This window comes from Pteropus alecto, unplaced genomic scaffold (assembly GCF_000325575.1).
Source record: "Pteropus alecto unplaced genomic scaffold, ASM32557v1 scaffold118, whole genome shotgun sequence".
NCBI classification, from domain to species: domain Eukaryota; kingdom Metazoa; phylum Chordata; class Mammalia; order Chiroptera; family Pteropodidae; genus Pteropus; species Pteropus alecto.
Window position 1 is genome coordinate 125794 of NW_006440654.1, and position 15870 is coordinate 141663.

At 62.5% G+C, this 15870-nt stretch overlaps 2 protein-coding genes across 2 annotated transcripts in view; one reads left to right on the top strand and one right to left on the bottom strand.

The window, feature by feature from the left end:
* Positions 1-2689, top strand: part of ARSA (arylsulfatase A) — a 3927-nt gene extending 1238 nt beyond the window's left edge. Inside the window, exons 4-10 of the mRNA XM_015593993.2 lie at positions 93-311; positions 382-551; positions 856-980; positions 1072-1199; positions 1351-1453; positions 1551-2326; positions 2389-2689. Of these exons, the coding sequence (XP_015449479.2) occupies positions 93-311; positions 382-551; positions 856-980; positions 1072-1199; positions 1351-1453; positions 1551-2326; positions 2389-2586 (1719 nt within the window). The 3' untranslated portion in view covers positions 2587-2689. The remainder of the gene's footprint in view (positions 1-92; positions 312-381; positions 552-855; positions 981-1071; positions 1200-1350; positions 1454-1550; positions 2327-2388) is intronic.
* Positions 2690-10068: 7379 nt separating this feature from the next.
* MAPK8IP2 (mitogen-activated protein kinase 8 interacting protein 2) overlaps positions 10069-15870 on the bottom strand; it is an 11105-nt gene continuing 5303 nt past the window's right edge. Inside the window, exons 6-13 of the mRNA XM_025051036.1 lie at positions 15478-15869; positions 15116-15191; positions 14817-14989; positions 14631-14740; positions 13938-14042; positions 13750-13820; positions 11208-11306; positions 10069-10858 (exon numbers count right to left, since the gene is read on the bottom strand). Of these exons, the coding sequence (XP_024906804.1) occupies positions 10786-10858; positions 11208-11306; positions 13750-13820; positions 13938-14042; positions 14631-14740; positions 14817-14989; positions 15116-15191; positions 15478-15869 (1099 nt within the window). The 3' untranslated portion in view covers positions 10069-10785. The remainder of the gene's footprint in view (positions 10859-11207; positions 11307-13749; positions 13821-13937; positions 14043-14630; positions 14741-14816; positions 14990-15115; positions 15192-15477; position 15870) is intronic.

Consider the following 15870-nt stretch of genomic DNA (forward strand, 5'->3'; position numbering starts at 1 on the left):
CCACATCCCCACACCCATGCCCTCTCCCCGTCCCCTCCACCCTTCCCCCATCAGCCTGCAGCTCAGGCCGCTGAATGGTGCTGCTCCCCCAGGGCCCGTGCCAGAACCTGACCTGCTTCCCGCCTGCAACCCGCTGTGACGGCACCTGTGACCAGGGCCTGGTCCCTGTCCCGCTGCTAGCCAACCTGTCCGTGGAGGCACAGCCACCGTGGCTGCCCACACTCGAGGCCCACTACGTGGCTTTCGCACGCGACCTCATGGCCGAGGCCCAGCGCCAGGCCCGCCCGTTCTTCCTGTACTACGCCTCCCACGTGAGTGGCCCTGACCACCCCTCGGCTGTCCTGACCCTGGCCCAAAGCTAACTCCAGTCTCTGTCCCCAGCACACCCACTACCCCCAGTTCAGCGGGCAGAGCTTCGCCGGGCAGTCTGGCCGCGGGCCGTTCGGGGACTCCTTGATGGAGCTGGATACAGTTGTGGGGGCCCTGATGACGACCGTGGGGGACCTGGGGCTACTTGGGGAGACCCTGGTGCTCTTCACTGCAGACAACGGGTACGCCGGGGGGGCGGGGGTGCCAGCCGAGCCCCCAGGCCCGGCGTGGGCATCTCTCCATCTTGACTGCTGGCCGGGGACAGTGGGATAAGGGACACTGGCCATGTCACAGTGACTTGCAGGTGCATGTGGGAGGTAGGGCCACAAGTACGGTGCAGGTCCCGGGAGGACAGGGAGGGGACAGGCACGTGCTGGCTGTTTCTGTGCATGGCGTGTAACTCGGAAGTCTGGGGCTGGGGTCACCGGGGCTGGGCAGAGAGAGACCCTGGGCTCGTCGTTGCTGACCACCTCCTGTGTGTCCCAGGCCAGAGACGATGCGGATGTCCCACGGCGGCTGCTCTGGCCTCCTGCGGTGTGGAAAGGGAACCACCTACGAGGGGGGCGTCCGAGAGCCGGCCTTGGCCTTCTGGCCAGGCCACATCAGCCCCGGTCAGTGCTCAGGCCCTGTCCTCGTGGACCCCGGCCGCGCCTTCCCAGCCCCAATGGCGAGCGGAGTGACCACACAGCCCTCTGCCCCTAGGCGTGACCCACGAGCTGGCCAGTACTTTGGACCTACTGCCCACCCTGACGGCTCTGGCCGGGGCCTCACTGCCCAACGTCACCTTGGATGGCATTGACCTCAGCCCCCTGCTCCTGGGCACAGGCAAGGTAGGCCCAGCACCCCCGGCTCCTCGGCCCCCTCCTGTCCCCAGCGGTGAGCTGGGCAGCCCCCCTGGCGAGCGCGTCCAAGGCTGCCTCCTGTGGAGCGGATCAGTGCCCAGGGCCCGTCCGCACCCCGTGCCCCTGGCTTTGTCCCCAGAGCCCCCGGAAGACTCTGTTCTTCTACTCGGCCAACCCAGACGAGATCCGAGGGGTCTTTGCTGTGCGGAGCGGGAAGTACAAGGCCCACTTCTTCACCCAAGGTAACTGCCCACCCGGCCCTGCGGCCCTGTGTCCGCAGCCCCAAGCCCGGCCCCTGCCCTCCTTCTCGCCCTGTGCACAGATGTGCCCCCTCCCCAGGTTCTGCCCACAGTGACACCACGCCGGACCCTGCCTGCCACGCCTCCAGCCCACTGACTGCCCATGATCCCCCGCTGCTCTTTGACCTGTCCAAGGACCCTGGTGAGAACTACAATCTTCTGGGGGATGTGGCCAAGGTCCCCCCAGAGGCCCTGCGAGCACTGAAGCAATTGGAGCTGCTCAAGGCCCAGTTTGACGCTGCCATGACCTTCGGCCCCAGCCAGATGGCCCGGGGCGAGGACCCTGCCCTGCAGATCTGCTGTCAGCCTGGCTGCAGCCCCCAGCCATCTTGTTGCTACTGCCCAGAGCCCAGGCCAGAGGGCAGGCCTAGGGGCAGGCCCCAGCCCAGGCCTAAGCTCGTCCCCAAGGGCAGGCCCCAGCACAGGCCCGAGCCCGTCCTTGAGGGCAGGCCCCAGCCTGTCGCTGAGGGCAGGCCCCAGTCCATCCTCATCCCTGAGGGCAGACTCCAGCTCATCCCTGAGGGCAGGCCCGAGCCCCTGGCTGAGGTCAGGCCCCAGCCTGTCCCTGAGGGCAGGCCTGAGCCCCTGGCTGAGAGCAGGCCACAGGCTGTCCTCGAGGGCAGGCCCGAGCCCCAGGCTGAGAGCAGGCCTGAGCCTATGCCTGAGGGCAGGCCCGAGCCCCTGGCTGAGAGCAGGCCACAGGCTGTCCTCGAGGGCAGGCCCGAGCCCCAGGCTGAGAGCAGGCCTGAGCCTATGCCTGAGGGCAGGCCCGAGCTCCTGGCTGAGGGCAGGCCCCAGCCTGTCCCTGAGGGCAGGACTGAGCCTGTCGCTGACCAAAATTTGTAAAGCAATTACTAACAGAACTAAAGGGAGAAACAACTGAGCCTGTCGCTGAGGGCAGGCCCGAGCCAGAGCCCGTGGCTGAGGGCTGGCTCGAGCCCGTCGCTGAGGGCAGGCCCCAGCCTGTCCACGAGCCCATCTCTGAGCCCATCTCCCAGACGGTCCCTGAGCCCATCCATGAGCCCATCCCCCCAACCGTACCCGAGCCCATCCCTGAGAGCCCTGGTGGAGAATAGCCCAGTCCCCTCAGCCCCCGAGGCATGTGACAGTCATTTGCTAAGGTGCGGGCATGGATGTGGTTTGTACTTGATAACCCAATAACATCAGCTGACACTTGTAGGTGTGATCGTTCATCCAGTTCTTGTGATGGCAAGAGGTAGAGATGCTGTTCTTCGTGTGTCACGAATGAGAAAACTGAGGTGTGGAGGGACCCAGCGACTTGTCTGAGGTCACGGCCAGTGAAGTTGGTCTGGGATCTGGCAGGCCTCCTGGCCCTGGATGCCACCACCACCGTAGCGACTGCATGTGTCGGGAGCATGAGCTGTCCTTAGTGCTTCGTGTGCCAGGAGCAGGGTGGGGAGGTACGGGGTGCGATGGACAGAGGACCCCAGAGGCTCAGAGTGCCGGTGAGAGAGGTCTCCCTGGAGGCTGGGCCAGGCCGCCTCGGCCCTTCCCAGGAGCCTGGCTGAAGGCGGGTGGCAGGCTGCATGCTCTGGTGGGGGTAGGGGGCTGGGGGCCGCCAGTGTCGAGAACGGCACCTCAGCAGCTCATGAGGGAGCCCCTCACCCACCATCCCACCTGTGTCCCCCAAAGCTCTGCATTTCCAGCCTAAGCACACATTTCCTGTCCCCTGGCTTCACCTTTGACCCCATATAAGCCATCCCCTGCCCAGCAGACAAAGCAATTTCTTAAAAACGTGTCAAGTCTGGTTCCATCCCTGCTCAAAACTGCAGGCTCAGAATAAAACCCAATCTCTGTGCAGTGGCCCCCACGCCCTCGCCCTTCAGCCTGCCTGTCCCTCGTCCTCGGCAGTGCCCGGGCCCCTCTGCAGAGGGGACCTCTCAACTGCCCACCCGCATCCACACAGCAGCGTGAAGGCCTCTCGTAGTACCCCCCATGCGTGCTCATGGAGCGCTGGCAGACCCCTCGTGCTCCGGCCATGAAAGGGGTGCCATCTGGGTGCTCCGGGCACCAGCGTGGGCGGACTGTCTCTGTGATCCCTCCTCACCGATGGGCACAGGCGCTGGACCCCTGAGGTGCAAACTCTGCCTGTCCCAAGAGGGCAGCAGCTGATCACAGTCGACGGTTGGTGCGGGAGTGGCGTGTGACCAAGGGTCCTGGGCAGTCTGCTGGGACTCCAGGGTCCTCTGGCGGCTGTGAGGATAGTGCTGTGGCAGCACTGGGCCTGACCAGACGCCGCCAAGCAGCTGCTGTACTGTGTCCCCAGCCGTCTGCCTCCATAGTGTGCAGTGCACGGAGACAAGCGACCGCTGGCGGGTCGTCGGTTACTCGCAGTGCAGAGCAGTCTTTCGGGTCAGGACATGTGGCAGGCACGCGTGTGTGTGCAAGTGGCCTCCTGAGTGACCCCTTGGTGTCAGACACAGTGTACCAAGGCACCTCCGTGTTCGTGTGACTCTGCCATCGCTCCGATTGGGAGGCTGCACGGATCATGCCCCAAATCTTGATGTGTCTTGAGACTGTCCCCATGAGCTGGTGGTTTCCTTGGGGACCCCTGCAGCCACGGACACTGGTCCCACCCGGACTGGGCATGCCCGCCCCCTACAGCCTGCAACTTCTCTTCCAGTGGGGCCCATAGTCCCCTCAAGGTGCCTCGGTTTCAGGGTGAGGACAGAGGAGCTGGACCAGGCGCATGACCTGTGGATCAGGTCAAAGGTGGACACTCTGGCAGGGCTCAGTGAATGCTCCTCCTGCGGGACCTGCAGGCACCTCCTCCGGTCTGTGGCCTCACCTGTGCAGTGAGCGTCATGTCCTCAGTTCCACTAACGTTTGCTCAGCATCCAATGCCATGCACAGTGCTGGGGCACAGGTCACCGGAGGGGACGCCCCTGCTCCCCCGTGCTCACTGCCCAGCAAGGGAGCCGAGCGTGAACCCTGGGGTCTCAGACACGCGTCGGCTCTCAGTGGCCGAAGCCCGCACCTGTTGCAGGTGGGAGTGCGGGTGCTGTCTGGGGAGGGTGCTGCCAGTGTCCTCCATCGCGACGGGTGGGAGCATGCAGACGTGTGTGAAGCAACAGGCTTGCACTTCAGGTGTGTGCACTTTGTGGTGTGTGTGTGTGTGTGTGTTTATACTTCAGTGGAAGTTACGGAACAGCGATAAGTGCCACAGAGGAAGATTACTTGTTCCTGCGGAAGCACAATCATGGCGCCGGCACAGGGTGGGCGCCGGGGGAATAGTAGAACCAGGCAGGACACTTCCCTACCCCCTGAGACTCTGCGCTGCCCCCAAGTTCGAGCCACACTGTCTGCACCCCAGGCGGAGAGGGAGCAGGTTGACTCCCTTTCCAGACGCCTGGGTTTTCCCAGGATGCTTTTGGAAGTGGAAAAGCCCATTTGTCACTTTAGCTGCTTTAGGGCAATGCATCGTCCTCATACAGGCATTGGTGTGTGCGCACACAAACACCCGTACGTACACGCACGCGCGCACTCACGTACCCGTGTGCACACAGGCCCGCACACGCATGCATGCGCCTACGTGGCCCCGCACGCGGCCCGCAGCGCCCCTGCGCTTCTTTCTCCTGCTGCTGCTGTTTTAAAACAGCCCTTTTCCTGTGAGCCTGACGTCGCCCGGTCACCTGGCTGGCGGCGCCCCCAGCCCACCCCAGCGGCTTCCCCCGGAAGGAGCCGAGTGCTCTGGGAGCCGACAAAAAGCCAACGCGTGGGTGCCGCGGGTCCCCTCCCTGCCCGAAGAGGGGACCCGGCTGACGGGCAGGGGGCGGGCCGCCCTCCCCGTCGTCCTCCTGGCTCACTCCCGCGCTCGCCTTTCCCCCAAGTGACCAGAAGGGGGAGCAAAACGGGATATTTCCACGGAATAGATCCGTTCTCTCCTCCGATCGTCCTGCGTCGCGGGAGCAACGTGCCCCGGACGCGCCCGCGCCCTCAGCCGTGCGCGCGCCCGCGCCTGCGCGCAACCGCGCATTTCACAGCGCTAATCAGCGATTTCCACCCGGACAGCCTCCCCGCCGCTGTGAGTCCGGTCACCTCCTTGGCCCCAGGCCTGCTGCAGGGGTGGCACTGACGGAGGCGAGGTCGTAAATGCGCTCCCGCCGTCTCCTTGGCGTGAAGACGCCTCTTGCCTGCGTCACCCCTGTGAGGCCCAGCAGCCTCCCAGTGGATCGCCTTTGGTTAAGTGACCCAGAGTCAGTGTCTATAGGTCGGCGGAGATGGGATGATAACTGATGTAGAAAAACGTTAGGTACCTGCCCACCCTCCCAGCCCCAGCAAATGAGACGTGGTCCCTGCAGACAAGGGGGACAGAGGCTGCCACAGGCCATGTGCGACGTGTTTGGGGTGGAGGACGCGGGACTGCTTCCTGGGGACACTGAGGCAGAGCACTGGGGATCCACCCATGCCACCCTTGACTGGACAGGTCACCTGCCCTGAGACCCCTCCCCTGTGATGTGGACAGTGCTGTTCGTTCACCGGAGGGCGGTGAGGAAGGGCAGAGAGGGGGCCTGGAGGCCGGTGGGTCTAAGACAGTGGACTCTGCTGCCCTGAGCTCTGCTGGCCGTGTTGGAGCGAAGCTGCAGACAGACACAGGGAGACCAGCCTCCTCTCCAAGTAAGTCTCACGCGGGATGTCCCAGACGCCTGCAGGTGGGTTGTGTGCTCTGGGGACAGGCTCTGTCTAGACAAAGGCTGCCGAGTTGGCGGCCTGTAGGGCGGTGAGCCGGGTTCTGCAGAAGTGAGGTTTGGCACAGGGTGGGCACCAGGCCTCCATGTGCCAGGAGAGTGCCAGGAGCCGGCTGCTCCTGTCTGGTCCAGATTTGCACAAAGGAAATAAGAAATAAAAGCAAAGTTGCCCTTTTGCCATCAGTGCAAATGATGCCAGGACAGCTTCTGGGCCTAAGTTGCTTGGTCCTCTGCCAGCTCCGTGTACGATGCCCTCGCTCACAGGGGCTCTGGCTTCTGGGGGTGGGGCTGCAGCACAGGGACCCGGCGTGACCCAGGCCGATGCTGCATTTTGTGCCCTCTCCATAAAGCGCGGCCCAGGTGGTGGTGGGCAGGGGTGGGGCATGCTGCAGGGGGGACCCCGTGCTGTGTATCGACTCCAGAGCCACATACACCTTACACCTGCACGCGTCCCATCACACCTGTGTCCACACCCGCCACCAGGTGAGGAGCCTGGAACCCCCGCTCCACTGGGCACCCTAACACTCGCTCTTCCACGGCAGCCATCCGCTTCCTCACCACCTTCACCCTGTGGGGGTCTCTGCACAAACCCTTGGTGTGGGGGGAGGGTCTTCTGCCTGGGTCCCTGGTCACGATCTTGTTCTCTGTGCCTCCTTAAGGGTGTCAGAGCTGCTGCTCTGCTCAAAGGCTCAGCAGCCATCGACCGCAGCTGCTGCTGGCCACGCGGTCGAGAGGGCCCGCTTCTTCACCCAGCGGGCGATGTGCCTGCTTCCTGTCCCCCGGGCAGATGGTCAGAGGGACACTTCTCCAAAGAGCCCCTGGCCTCAGGCTGGGCCTGACAGTGGCTGTCCCTCCTACGCTACCTGGCCCCTACCCCCTCACCACAGCGAAACCAGCTGCCTGCCCCTTCACCCCTGGCCGGAATAGGCCACAGTGCTCAGAGATACAGCAGCCCTCAGGTGATCGCGAGGACAAAGGCCACACACTGGGGATGTGGGAGCCAAGGGAAGAAGCCTGCTGTCCTGCTATCACCTTCCAGCCTCCAGATCTGCTGCCCCTGGCGACTAGATTGATCTTCCCGGGTTTCTCACTTGGAGCTGAGTGTTTTGCTTCCACACGTGTTACGTAATTCATTGTTGAAATATTTCCACCGACATCCAGTGACTGATGTTCCCTGCGTGTAGAATATAATGTCCGGTGTGTGTGTGTGTGTGTGTTTGTTTCATCTTATTAATTATATTTTGACATCTACGTTTTTTATTGTAAAGCGATGAAGAGAAATTAGAATCCATCTCTATGATTCTGGTTTCCTCCTTTTTCTTGCTACTCAAGCATTTTGAATCATGTATTTCTTGGTCTGTCATTTCATTACTGGAGACTGGGTGTGCTGAGACTGTCCTTCACTGCACCTGTCATTTTATGATGACGTTGGCTACTTAGCTTTGCCTTAAATTCTTCCTTGATTCCCCAGTCTGCCTCTGTCCTCAAACAGAATAAAATAAAACCCATATATAGAAAAGAGACTGGAAAATTCACTAAAGTAGTAGCAATAATTCTTTGAATTGAAAAGATAAAAGGATTTTTTTTACCTCCTTATTTTCTGCAATTCCCAAATTTTCTATAATGACTACGCGCTACTCTTCATAATGGAAAAATAATGCTGAAAAAATAAAATAGAGAAACTCTAGTGTGGTGTTTTTAAACTAACAATGGACGGGAAGCCGATGCAGCACTGCGCTCGGCCTGTGTGGCAGCAGACTCGCGACAGTCCTGTGACATGGGCGTTTCATTGTGGCCAGAATAACTTTTTGTTTGGATTTAATTAACAAATGCCTTTATTTATTTATTTATTTTTTTAGTTTTTCTGTAAATGTTTCTACTCGCATTTGGAGATACCTACTAAGCAACATGGAATATATGACAGACATGCCCATTGCAGGAAAGAAAGGAGCAGCGCCCCAGAGCCATGAGGCAAGGGTGGTCGCTGGCCGTGTCCCATCCCAGTCTGTCCCAGCACACACTTTCCAGCACGGGGGCTGCATGTTTATCTTCCCTTGAGAGCATAACAGATGGTTTCTGTATTATTACTAAATGCTTTTCACATCGGCCCATGTTTCAATTAGGTAAATGTACTTTAATTTAGTTAACCAAACCAGTCAAAATTTAGACCATTTTTATGCTTTCAGTATTCTAACAGGGAGTGTGTACAAGGCTCTTTGTTCAAGGCGCGATCTGAGCTGGGCTTCCGGAGGTCCAGGTCGCGGCCGCAGCGGCCAGCTCACTCACCAGGGTTCCAAGGCCTCTGCTCTGGGAGCCGGCCACAGACACGCCCCTGCTAGGACTCAGGCTGGCAGCCTCTGCTGGGGCCAGCGGGAGCCATGCTTCGCCCACCTCCAGGACAGGAGGTGACCCAGCGATGCACAGAGGGATGAGGGGGCTAGAGAGGGGCAGGCCAGGCCAGGCCAGCTGGGGTTCAGCGGGGAGCCACTGCAGAGCTGAAGAGGGCGTGGCCTGGCTGGCTCGTGTGTAGAGCCCAGGTCCGGTTGCAGGTGCAGGTGGATTTGCAGACACAGGTGGAGGCAGGGAGCCCGGAGGAAGCTGTTTGAGCTACAAAGACCCAGGAGGAAACTCAAGGTGGTTTGAGCCAGGCAGTCGTGGGGGTGGAGTGGCAGACCGAGTGGCCAGTTAAGGGTGAAGGTGACAGGGAGGCGTGTAGGGTGACTCTAGGACTCCGGCTCAGGTGACTAGGAGAAACATAACACACAGAAAGCAAACAGATAGGGCCAGGTGGGGAAAAACACATGGGAGTCTGAAGTATCTGTGGCAGTTGGGCCCTTGACAGCTCCGAGCCCTTGCTATGAACACAGGGCCATCACATTTACAGAATTCTGCAGAGTGCCAGCCCAGTGACCGGAAAAGGAGTGCCCTGGAGGTCAGCTGGGGCTGGCGAGCCAGGGCGCGGGGCTGAGCCAGCCGTCTGCTCAGAGGCACAGGTAAGTCCCGGGGTGCGCAGGACTGAGGTCTAGGGTCTGGGGATCAGCCAACCGAGGCTGAGGTCTGGCAAGGGGCAGCTGCTGAGCAGAATGCAGGAAGGTGTGGCCGGGCAGGTGTGGGAAAGGCCCTACCAGAAGGGAGCGGTTCCAGGTGAAGGACACGCAAGCGAGTACAACAGCTCTCCTAAAGGGCCAGGTGGGAGGGAAAGGCGACCCATCAGAAAAGCAGGGAGACAAGGTTTAGGGAACTGCCAGGCCCGGCAGGGATGGGGTGGTGGGCACATGGTGCCCTCCTGAGGTAGACGAGGGCAGTGGGGGGTGGGTGGCAGGTCCCCACACTAGGGCAGCCACGGGGTCTGGGGGCCACGGTCGTGTGCCCAGGTGCAGAGGCCAGGGAACTCTCTGCCTCTGCAACGTTAAGCATCCACACTCTGCTCAGTCTCCCTTCCTGACCTTCACCCGGCGCTGTCCTGCTCTAGTCCCAGGCTCAGAGCGGGGGCGGAGGACGGCCCTGGGCCCCTCAGGAAGACACTGACTGCCACGCTGCCCTCAGCCCCTCATGGTGGGGTCACCAGGGCAGCCCTACCTGCAGAGGCAGCGTCTGCAATCACGGGGCACAGTGGCAGGTTCTGCCATTCTTTTTGGCTTTCTGGGGACCAGCTCTTAAATACCAGCTTTGAGATCTCGTCAGGTCGACCTTGTCCTCTCACAAGCATGCGCACACACGCACACACGCACGCACGCACGCACGCATGCACGCACGACGCATGCACACCAATCCCCTAGCCCGGCCCGCAGTGAGGATGGAAGTCATGTGACCAGCCGCCTTTCTCTCTGGCCTGTGGAGGGTGTTTGGGGAGTGGCCCCAGGCGGCACACTGGAGTGAAGTTTCTCTCAAGCCCAGCACCTGGGGGTCTTGGTGCCCAGTGCCACGGGGAGCACCTGGGCCCGGCCCCTTATCTATCCCCCCAGAAACAGACAGGGTCACACCAAGCAGAGAGTTTATTGAGGTGCTGGACTGCGGGGAGTTTGCAGCGGCAAAGCAGACGCTGGTGTGGCGGGGTGCGGGGTGGGGCACCCTCCTCCGAGCAAGGTCGAGGGGCTTGGGTGAGCTTCAAGAACAACTCCTAGTGTCCCGAAGGCCCTTCTAGGGAACCCCTTCCTGCTTCCCCCGAGCTCCGTGTGGGGCAGTGTGGGGGTCCCTCTCAAGGGTGGGGTGACCCCTTGAGATTCGCTATAAAAATTAAAATTCCTTTTAAATCATAGGGGCGGGGCAGGAGGGGGCCACCTGGGAGCCTGATGTCACCAATCACCTAGAGCCTCGCCTTCCTCCACACCCCTCCCATCTCTGACCCCAAGGTAAAGAGTGGAGGGCAGAATTTGCAGGCACAGAGGGGCAGAGACAGACGCAGAAAGAGGGGTCAGAGCAGAGTGGAGGTGCGCCCACCCCTGCGGCCCCCACGAGCAAGGCCAGTCCCAGGCATCAGGTGCCACGCGCCCCCAAAGTCCTTGCCGAAGCTGGTGGCCTCTGAGATGCCCAGGCCCCGCCGCGCGGGAGCAGGAGCCGCAGCGGCTACTCCAGGTAGATGTCCTCTGTGGGGCAGGCGTACTCCAGGTGCTCCTGGTAGTACTCCAGGAAGGCGCGGCTGTGGACAGAGCCCCCCCAGCCCTCAGCCGCCGGTGGTCCCTGCGCTGCCTCCCTCCCTCCTGGGCCGGCCCCCGGTCGCCCCACATGGCACTCCTCAGCCGTCCTGGTCACCACAGGCCCTTCTACTTACTCCCTGGCCTCAGCGCCACATGCCTGCCGACTCCCGACTCTCCAGCTCCACTGCCGACCCTGCCCGTGCTCCCGTCTGCGGAACTCCCCAGCCCAGCCCGTCCAGGGCCCCCCAACCGCGCCCAGCCCGCCTTCCCAGCCCCGCTCACCCACCCTCACTCCTGCACCTGCGCCCCCCACCCACCCCTTCATTGGTCCCACCCTGGGACTCCACTCACCCCACACTCTGGGCCACGGGCCTCATCGACTCCTGGGAGACAAAGACGTGGCAGGCAAAGCGGCTCAGCAGAGGGTGTTTAGTGATGAAGCCGAAATAGCTGGGGGCAGTCGGTGTGGGAGGCGTCAGAGCGTGGACCCACACCTCAGGCCCCCCACGACTGGGGGAGAAGAGGCCGGAACAGGGGGCTCGGGGACAGTGCGGGGAGGAGAAATGCGTGCGACACAGGATTTCGAGGCGCGAAGGTGTCTTTTTGCATCTGGTCCAAGCACAATGCTAGGCATCGCCAAGGAGTTAGTGACCCACGTTCATTTCTCCATCACAGGATGTCCAGCTGCATCCACCTTCCCTCGAGCAAATGCAGCCGGCCCCTTCCCCTGCCTTCTCGAGGCCCTGTCCCAGCGCTTCAGGCCTCACTCGTGCCGTGACATCCCGAGCCTGCCCGGCCCCACCTTTCTGAGCAGCCTCTGATCTGTCAAACCCTCTTCCTGGAGAAGAAACTAGCTCCTGTCTTCCATCTAGTCCCTCCCCAGCTCTCTTTCCAGGCATGCCTTCCCCAAACCCCTTTCTCTCATCCGAGACACAGCGAAAGTGACTACCCGAGTCCCATGGCATGAGCCGTGGCCCCCGCCCCGCCGTGGCTGGTCTGAGCTCCTCGCTGGATGGCGCTGCACGGTTCCTCGCATGAGTGTCACTGCCAATGCAGCGCCCTCACGTGGTCCGCAGACACGTCACAGCCTTGTCTCAAAGGCCCCCGTGACGGAGCGCATTCAGTCACCACACTTAGGAGCCGCTTACTGAGTGGCCGGTGCCATCTCAAGCACGTTACGTTACTAACTGACCTCAGCCTCACGACAGCCCTGTGACAAGAGGGAGCTAAGGCACACGGGGGTTGGAAACTTGCCCAAGGACATGGCCCGTCTGTGGCAGCCTGTGACCTTAATGGCCACACCCCTCCCTCATCCAAACAGCATGCCCAGCACATGCCTGACCTCCGACCTGCTTCACGATGAAGCCAGTGAACCGCCCACCTGGCACTGTCTCATCCGTGCCTCCTCTCCAGTATGGACTGGGCTGAGTCTGGAGCGACAAGCAGCAGGACCGTCTGGGCTAGGACAGCAGCACCTCGGCCCCTCCCCCGCCACCCCCACTCGACCCTGGGCCACTGGTCTGACTATCTTTCCCTTGGACTTGCACCTTTGTCTAGCCTGGAAGCCTGAGCTTGTGGCGCCCAGTCCCCCTCTCCTAAAACAAGGCTGTTCTTCCTCTCTTGGGAGTGACATCCTTAGCCCACTGTCCACATGGGCTGGGGCTGCCATGCAGACCAGTCCTCATGGTGCCAGAGCTGCCTGCTGTTAGGCCGGAGCCGGGGCACTCTGTCCCAGCCTCCACCCCACGCAGCATCTGCACAGTGGAGCCCATCACGCCATGTCTGTCCTCAGAGGACAAGCAGCCGGAATGGGCTCTGATGTGCTGACAGTCGATCCTGCCCCCAGCCAGCACTGCCAGTGTCCAGATGACACACATGTTGGCCTCAACATCTGTCACCAGCCCCAGCAGCAGCGTCCCACGTCCCACCTGCCCTTGAAGACCTGCTTCCTCCAACACCCCATCGAATCCTTTGGAGGCGCTGGTTGGCCCGTCTGGCTCAGGTTACCTCCCCCAGGACACCGGGACCTGGCAGGCAGGAGTCAGGCTGGGCAGGAAGCCTGTGGCCCACACCCGCTAGCCACAGTGCTGGCACACTCTCTCCCCTTCCACTGCTGTCTGTCCTCGCTCTGCCTGGCCCTCATCGGCCTCCTGGCTGCAGCTCTCTGCCTGCTCTGAGCTGACACCTCCCTTACAGGTCCCCCCTATGACACATGGCCGCCGTGCTCGCTGTTCTGCGTGGCACGCTGCCTCTCCAGGCTGTCCTCCCCTTCGCTCCATGCTGTCTATTGGTGCATGGGTTGGTATCTGCCCATCACGCAGATGGCACGTCATCCTTGACCCTCCCCCCATGTCAGTGTCTACATCAGGTCAGCCCAGGTCCTGCCTATCCCACCTCCCAAATGCCTCCAGGACACGGCACCTGGATGACCTCAGCAGTGCCTGTCGACCTGACTGTGTCACGCTGCCACCGCATTGCCAGTGGGATTAGTACAAGGTCCTTGGCACAGTCAGAGAGTACAGCACCTCCAGTGGCCCTCCAGCCTCATTCCAGGGACTCCTCAAGACCCTAGTGCCCCTGGCCCACACCCCATCACCTACCTGCCTTTCGAGGCATCCAGAGTGGTCTCAGTCGCCTCCCAAAGCCCAGGAGAAGCCCTCCCCCTGGAGTCTGCTCACTGGAGCCCTGTGCAGATGCCCATCGGACCCCGCAGATGCTCCTAGCACTCACTTGTCTGTGCGTCTGCCTGTCTGCCCCCCACGCCAGGCAGGGGTCTGTTGGGTCCATGCCTCCCGAGCCCAGAGCGGCTGCAGGCAGGCCTCTCGGGGAGGTGGGGTGCAGGCTGTGTGGCAGCCTCATGCGCGGGGGCCTCTGGGGATGACAAGGTTCTTACCAGCTATTGCGGGGATGGCAGCCGCAGAAGGAGATGTTCTTCATCTGGAAGAAGTGGCTGCAGCGCTGGAACTAGTGTGGGCGCGGGGTCAGGCGGGGGCCGCCTGGGGCCACCCTGCCGCCCCGCGCCCCCCTCAGCCAGATCCTCCCCGGCCTCCCCTGCGCCTCAGGCGCCAGCCACATGCCTACCTCGGGTCCGCCACTTAGGCTCAGCTTGACCCCCCGAAGAGAAATCTCCAGGTCACAGGAGGCCGGAGGGCGCAGGTGGACGGTCAGCTTCCGGGCAGTGGCGATCTGGGGAAGAGGCCGGAGGGGAGGGGATCTCAGGGGCACACAAGGCCCCACTTTCTCCCCTGCTAGAGCATTCGAGACACATTCGACAGCCCTTGGCACGGGTCCTGGAACGTGCCACCAGGGTCCTGGCCGTCCCTCGGTCTCAGGACTAGCCAGCCACTTCTCGGCACTCAGGCTGCTTCTCTTCCGTTCCCGCAGCCAGGACCACAGCCTCCATGCCCCCCACCTCCTCGCTGCCTGTCCTCCCGGGAGCTAGAGCTCGGGTGCCGGGCTGTCCTGCTCCTTCCCACTCCATCACAGGGCCAGCAGGCGAGCAGGTGCTCCCGCCCCCTGCCCCCCAGTCAATGACCTAGCGAGCGGACGGATCCGGGAGGTTCCGTGGGAGACGGTCTTGATTTTTAGGCAAGAGGGAGGGAGAGGCCAATGGGCAGCTGGGGGACGCACTGAACACACCAAGAGACCGCGAGGTGATGGGGAACAGCTCTGCCCAGGCTTCTGAATTAGAGCGGGGGGCTGCCCCCAACGCCCCCCGACCTTCTGTGGAGGTCGGAGTCCACAGGGCTGCGGCGGGCCTGCCTCCAGACTGACCTTCTGCATGGCCGCACACAGGATGCCATTGCCCTGGTGACAGGGCACCTCCACGGAGCCCAGGAACTGCACGGCGAAGCGGTCCACCCAGCAGGGGCTGCGCTTGCTCCCTGGGGGTCACAAGGGGCTGGGTCAGCCGTGTGGGTGGCCTGGGGTGCCAGGACGCCCCCTGGAGGCCGGCCTCACCCAGCAGCTCCTTGGCGGGGCCGGGCACCGCGTGTGCGTAGAAAGCGGGAAACACTCCGCGCTCCCCGGTGCGCATGTTGAGTCCGCGGAACCAGAAGCCGTCCTCCTCCGCCTCCACCAGCACCGGGTCGTCCACATCCAGCTCCAGCTCGTCAGGGTGGCGAGGGATGAACCTGAGATCGGGCGGGTGGGGGGGCGGGTGGTCATATTCAGGGACAGGACTGGCTGGGCCGTGTGCACCAGTGACCCTAATGTCCGCAGACTGCAGTTGGGGTCCCTGGCGTCTGGGGGAGGCGAACCTGAAGACCGCCCGGTGAGTTTGCTCTCTCTCCTCCCCGTTGACCAGGCAGGAAAAAAGGCCGAAGGACTCAGTGCCTGAGGGACAGAGAGAGGGTGGGGGAGACAGAGACTCAGAAAGCGGGGAGCAGCACCTGCAGGCCTGGCCGGTTCTCCTCCCCTCGCAGCTGAGGGGTGTCCTGACTCAGGGAGGACGCTCAGCAGCCCCCGCCCCTCCGCAGCCCACTGGGGGTGTGAGGAAAGCCGCAGGCTTCTTCCTGGATAAAGAAGACAGTGCGCCCACCCCCAGACCCTCGGACTGCCCTGGGCACCCTGAGTCACTGCGTGGGGCTGCCCCCGCCCCCCCCCACCCCCACGCACTCACTGGAGGACCGAGATGTGCTATTGACAAAGACGTTGAGGAACTTCTTGGAGAAGGTGAGGTCGGGGCTGTCCGGGGAAGCGGCCTCCGGGCCCTGACCACCGTCCAGCAGCGCGGCGCCTGCCTCGTCCTCGCTGGCCTCGCTGGCCTCGCCACCACTGTCCTCCTCACTGTCGTCGCCCAGGCCCGCGCAGCGCCGCAGGCTCACCAGCTCCAGCTGCGTGTGCTCGTCCACCACCAGCGTGTATTTGACCGCGTCGTACACCAGCGAGGCGTCCAGCGGCGCCACGGGGCCCATGCTCCTGCCCCCTGGGGACCCCGCCTTGTCCCCGACATCATCTTCGTCGTCGTCCTCGTCGTCCTCCTCCGAGCAGGCGGCGGAGCAGGTGCGGCCGG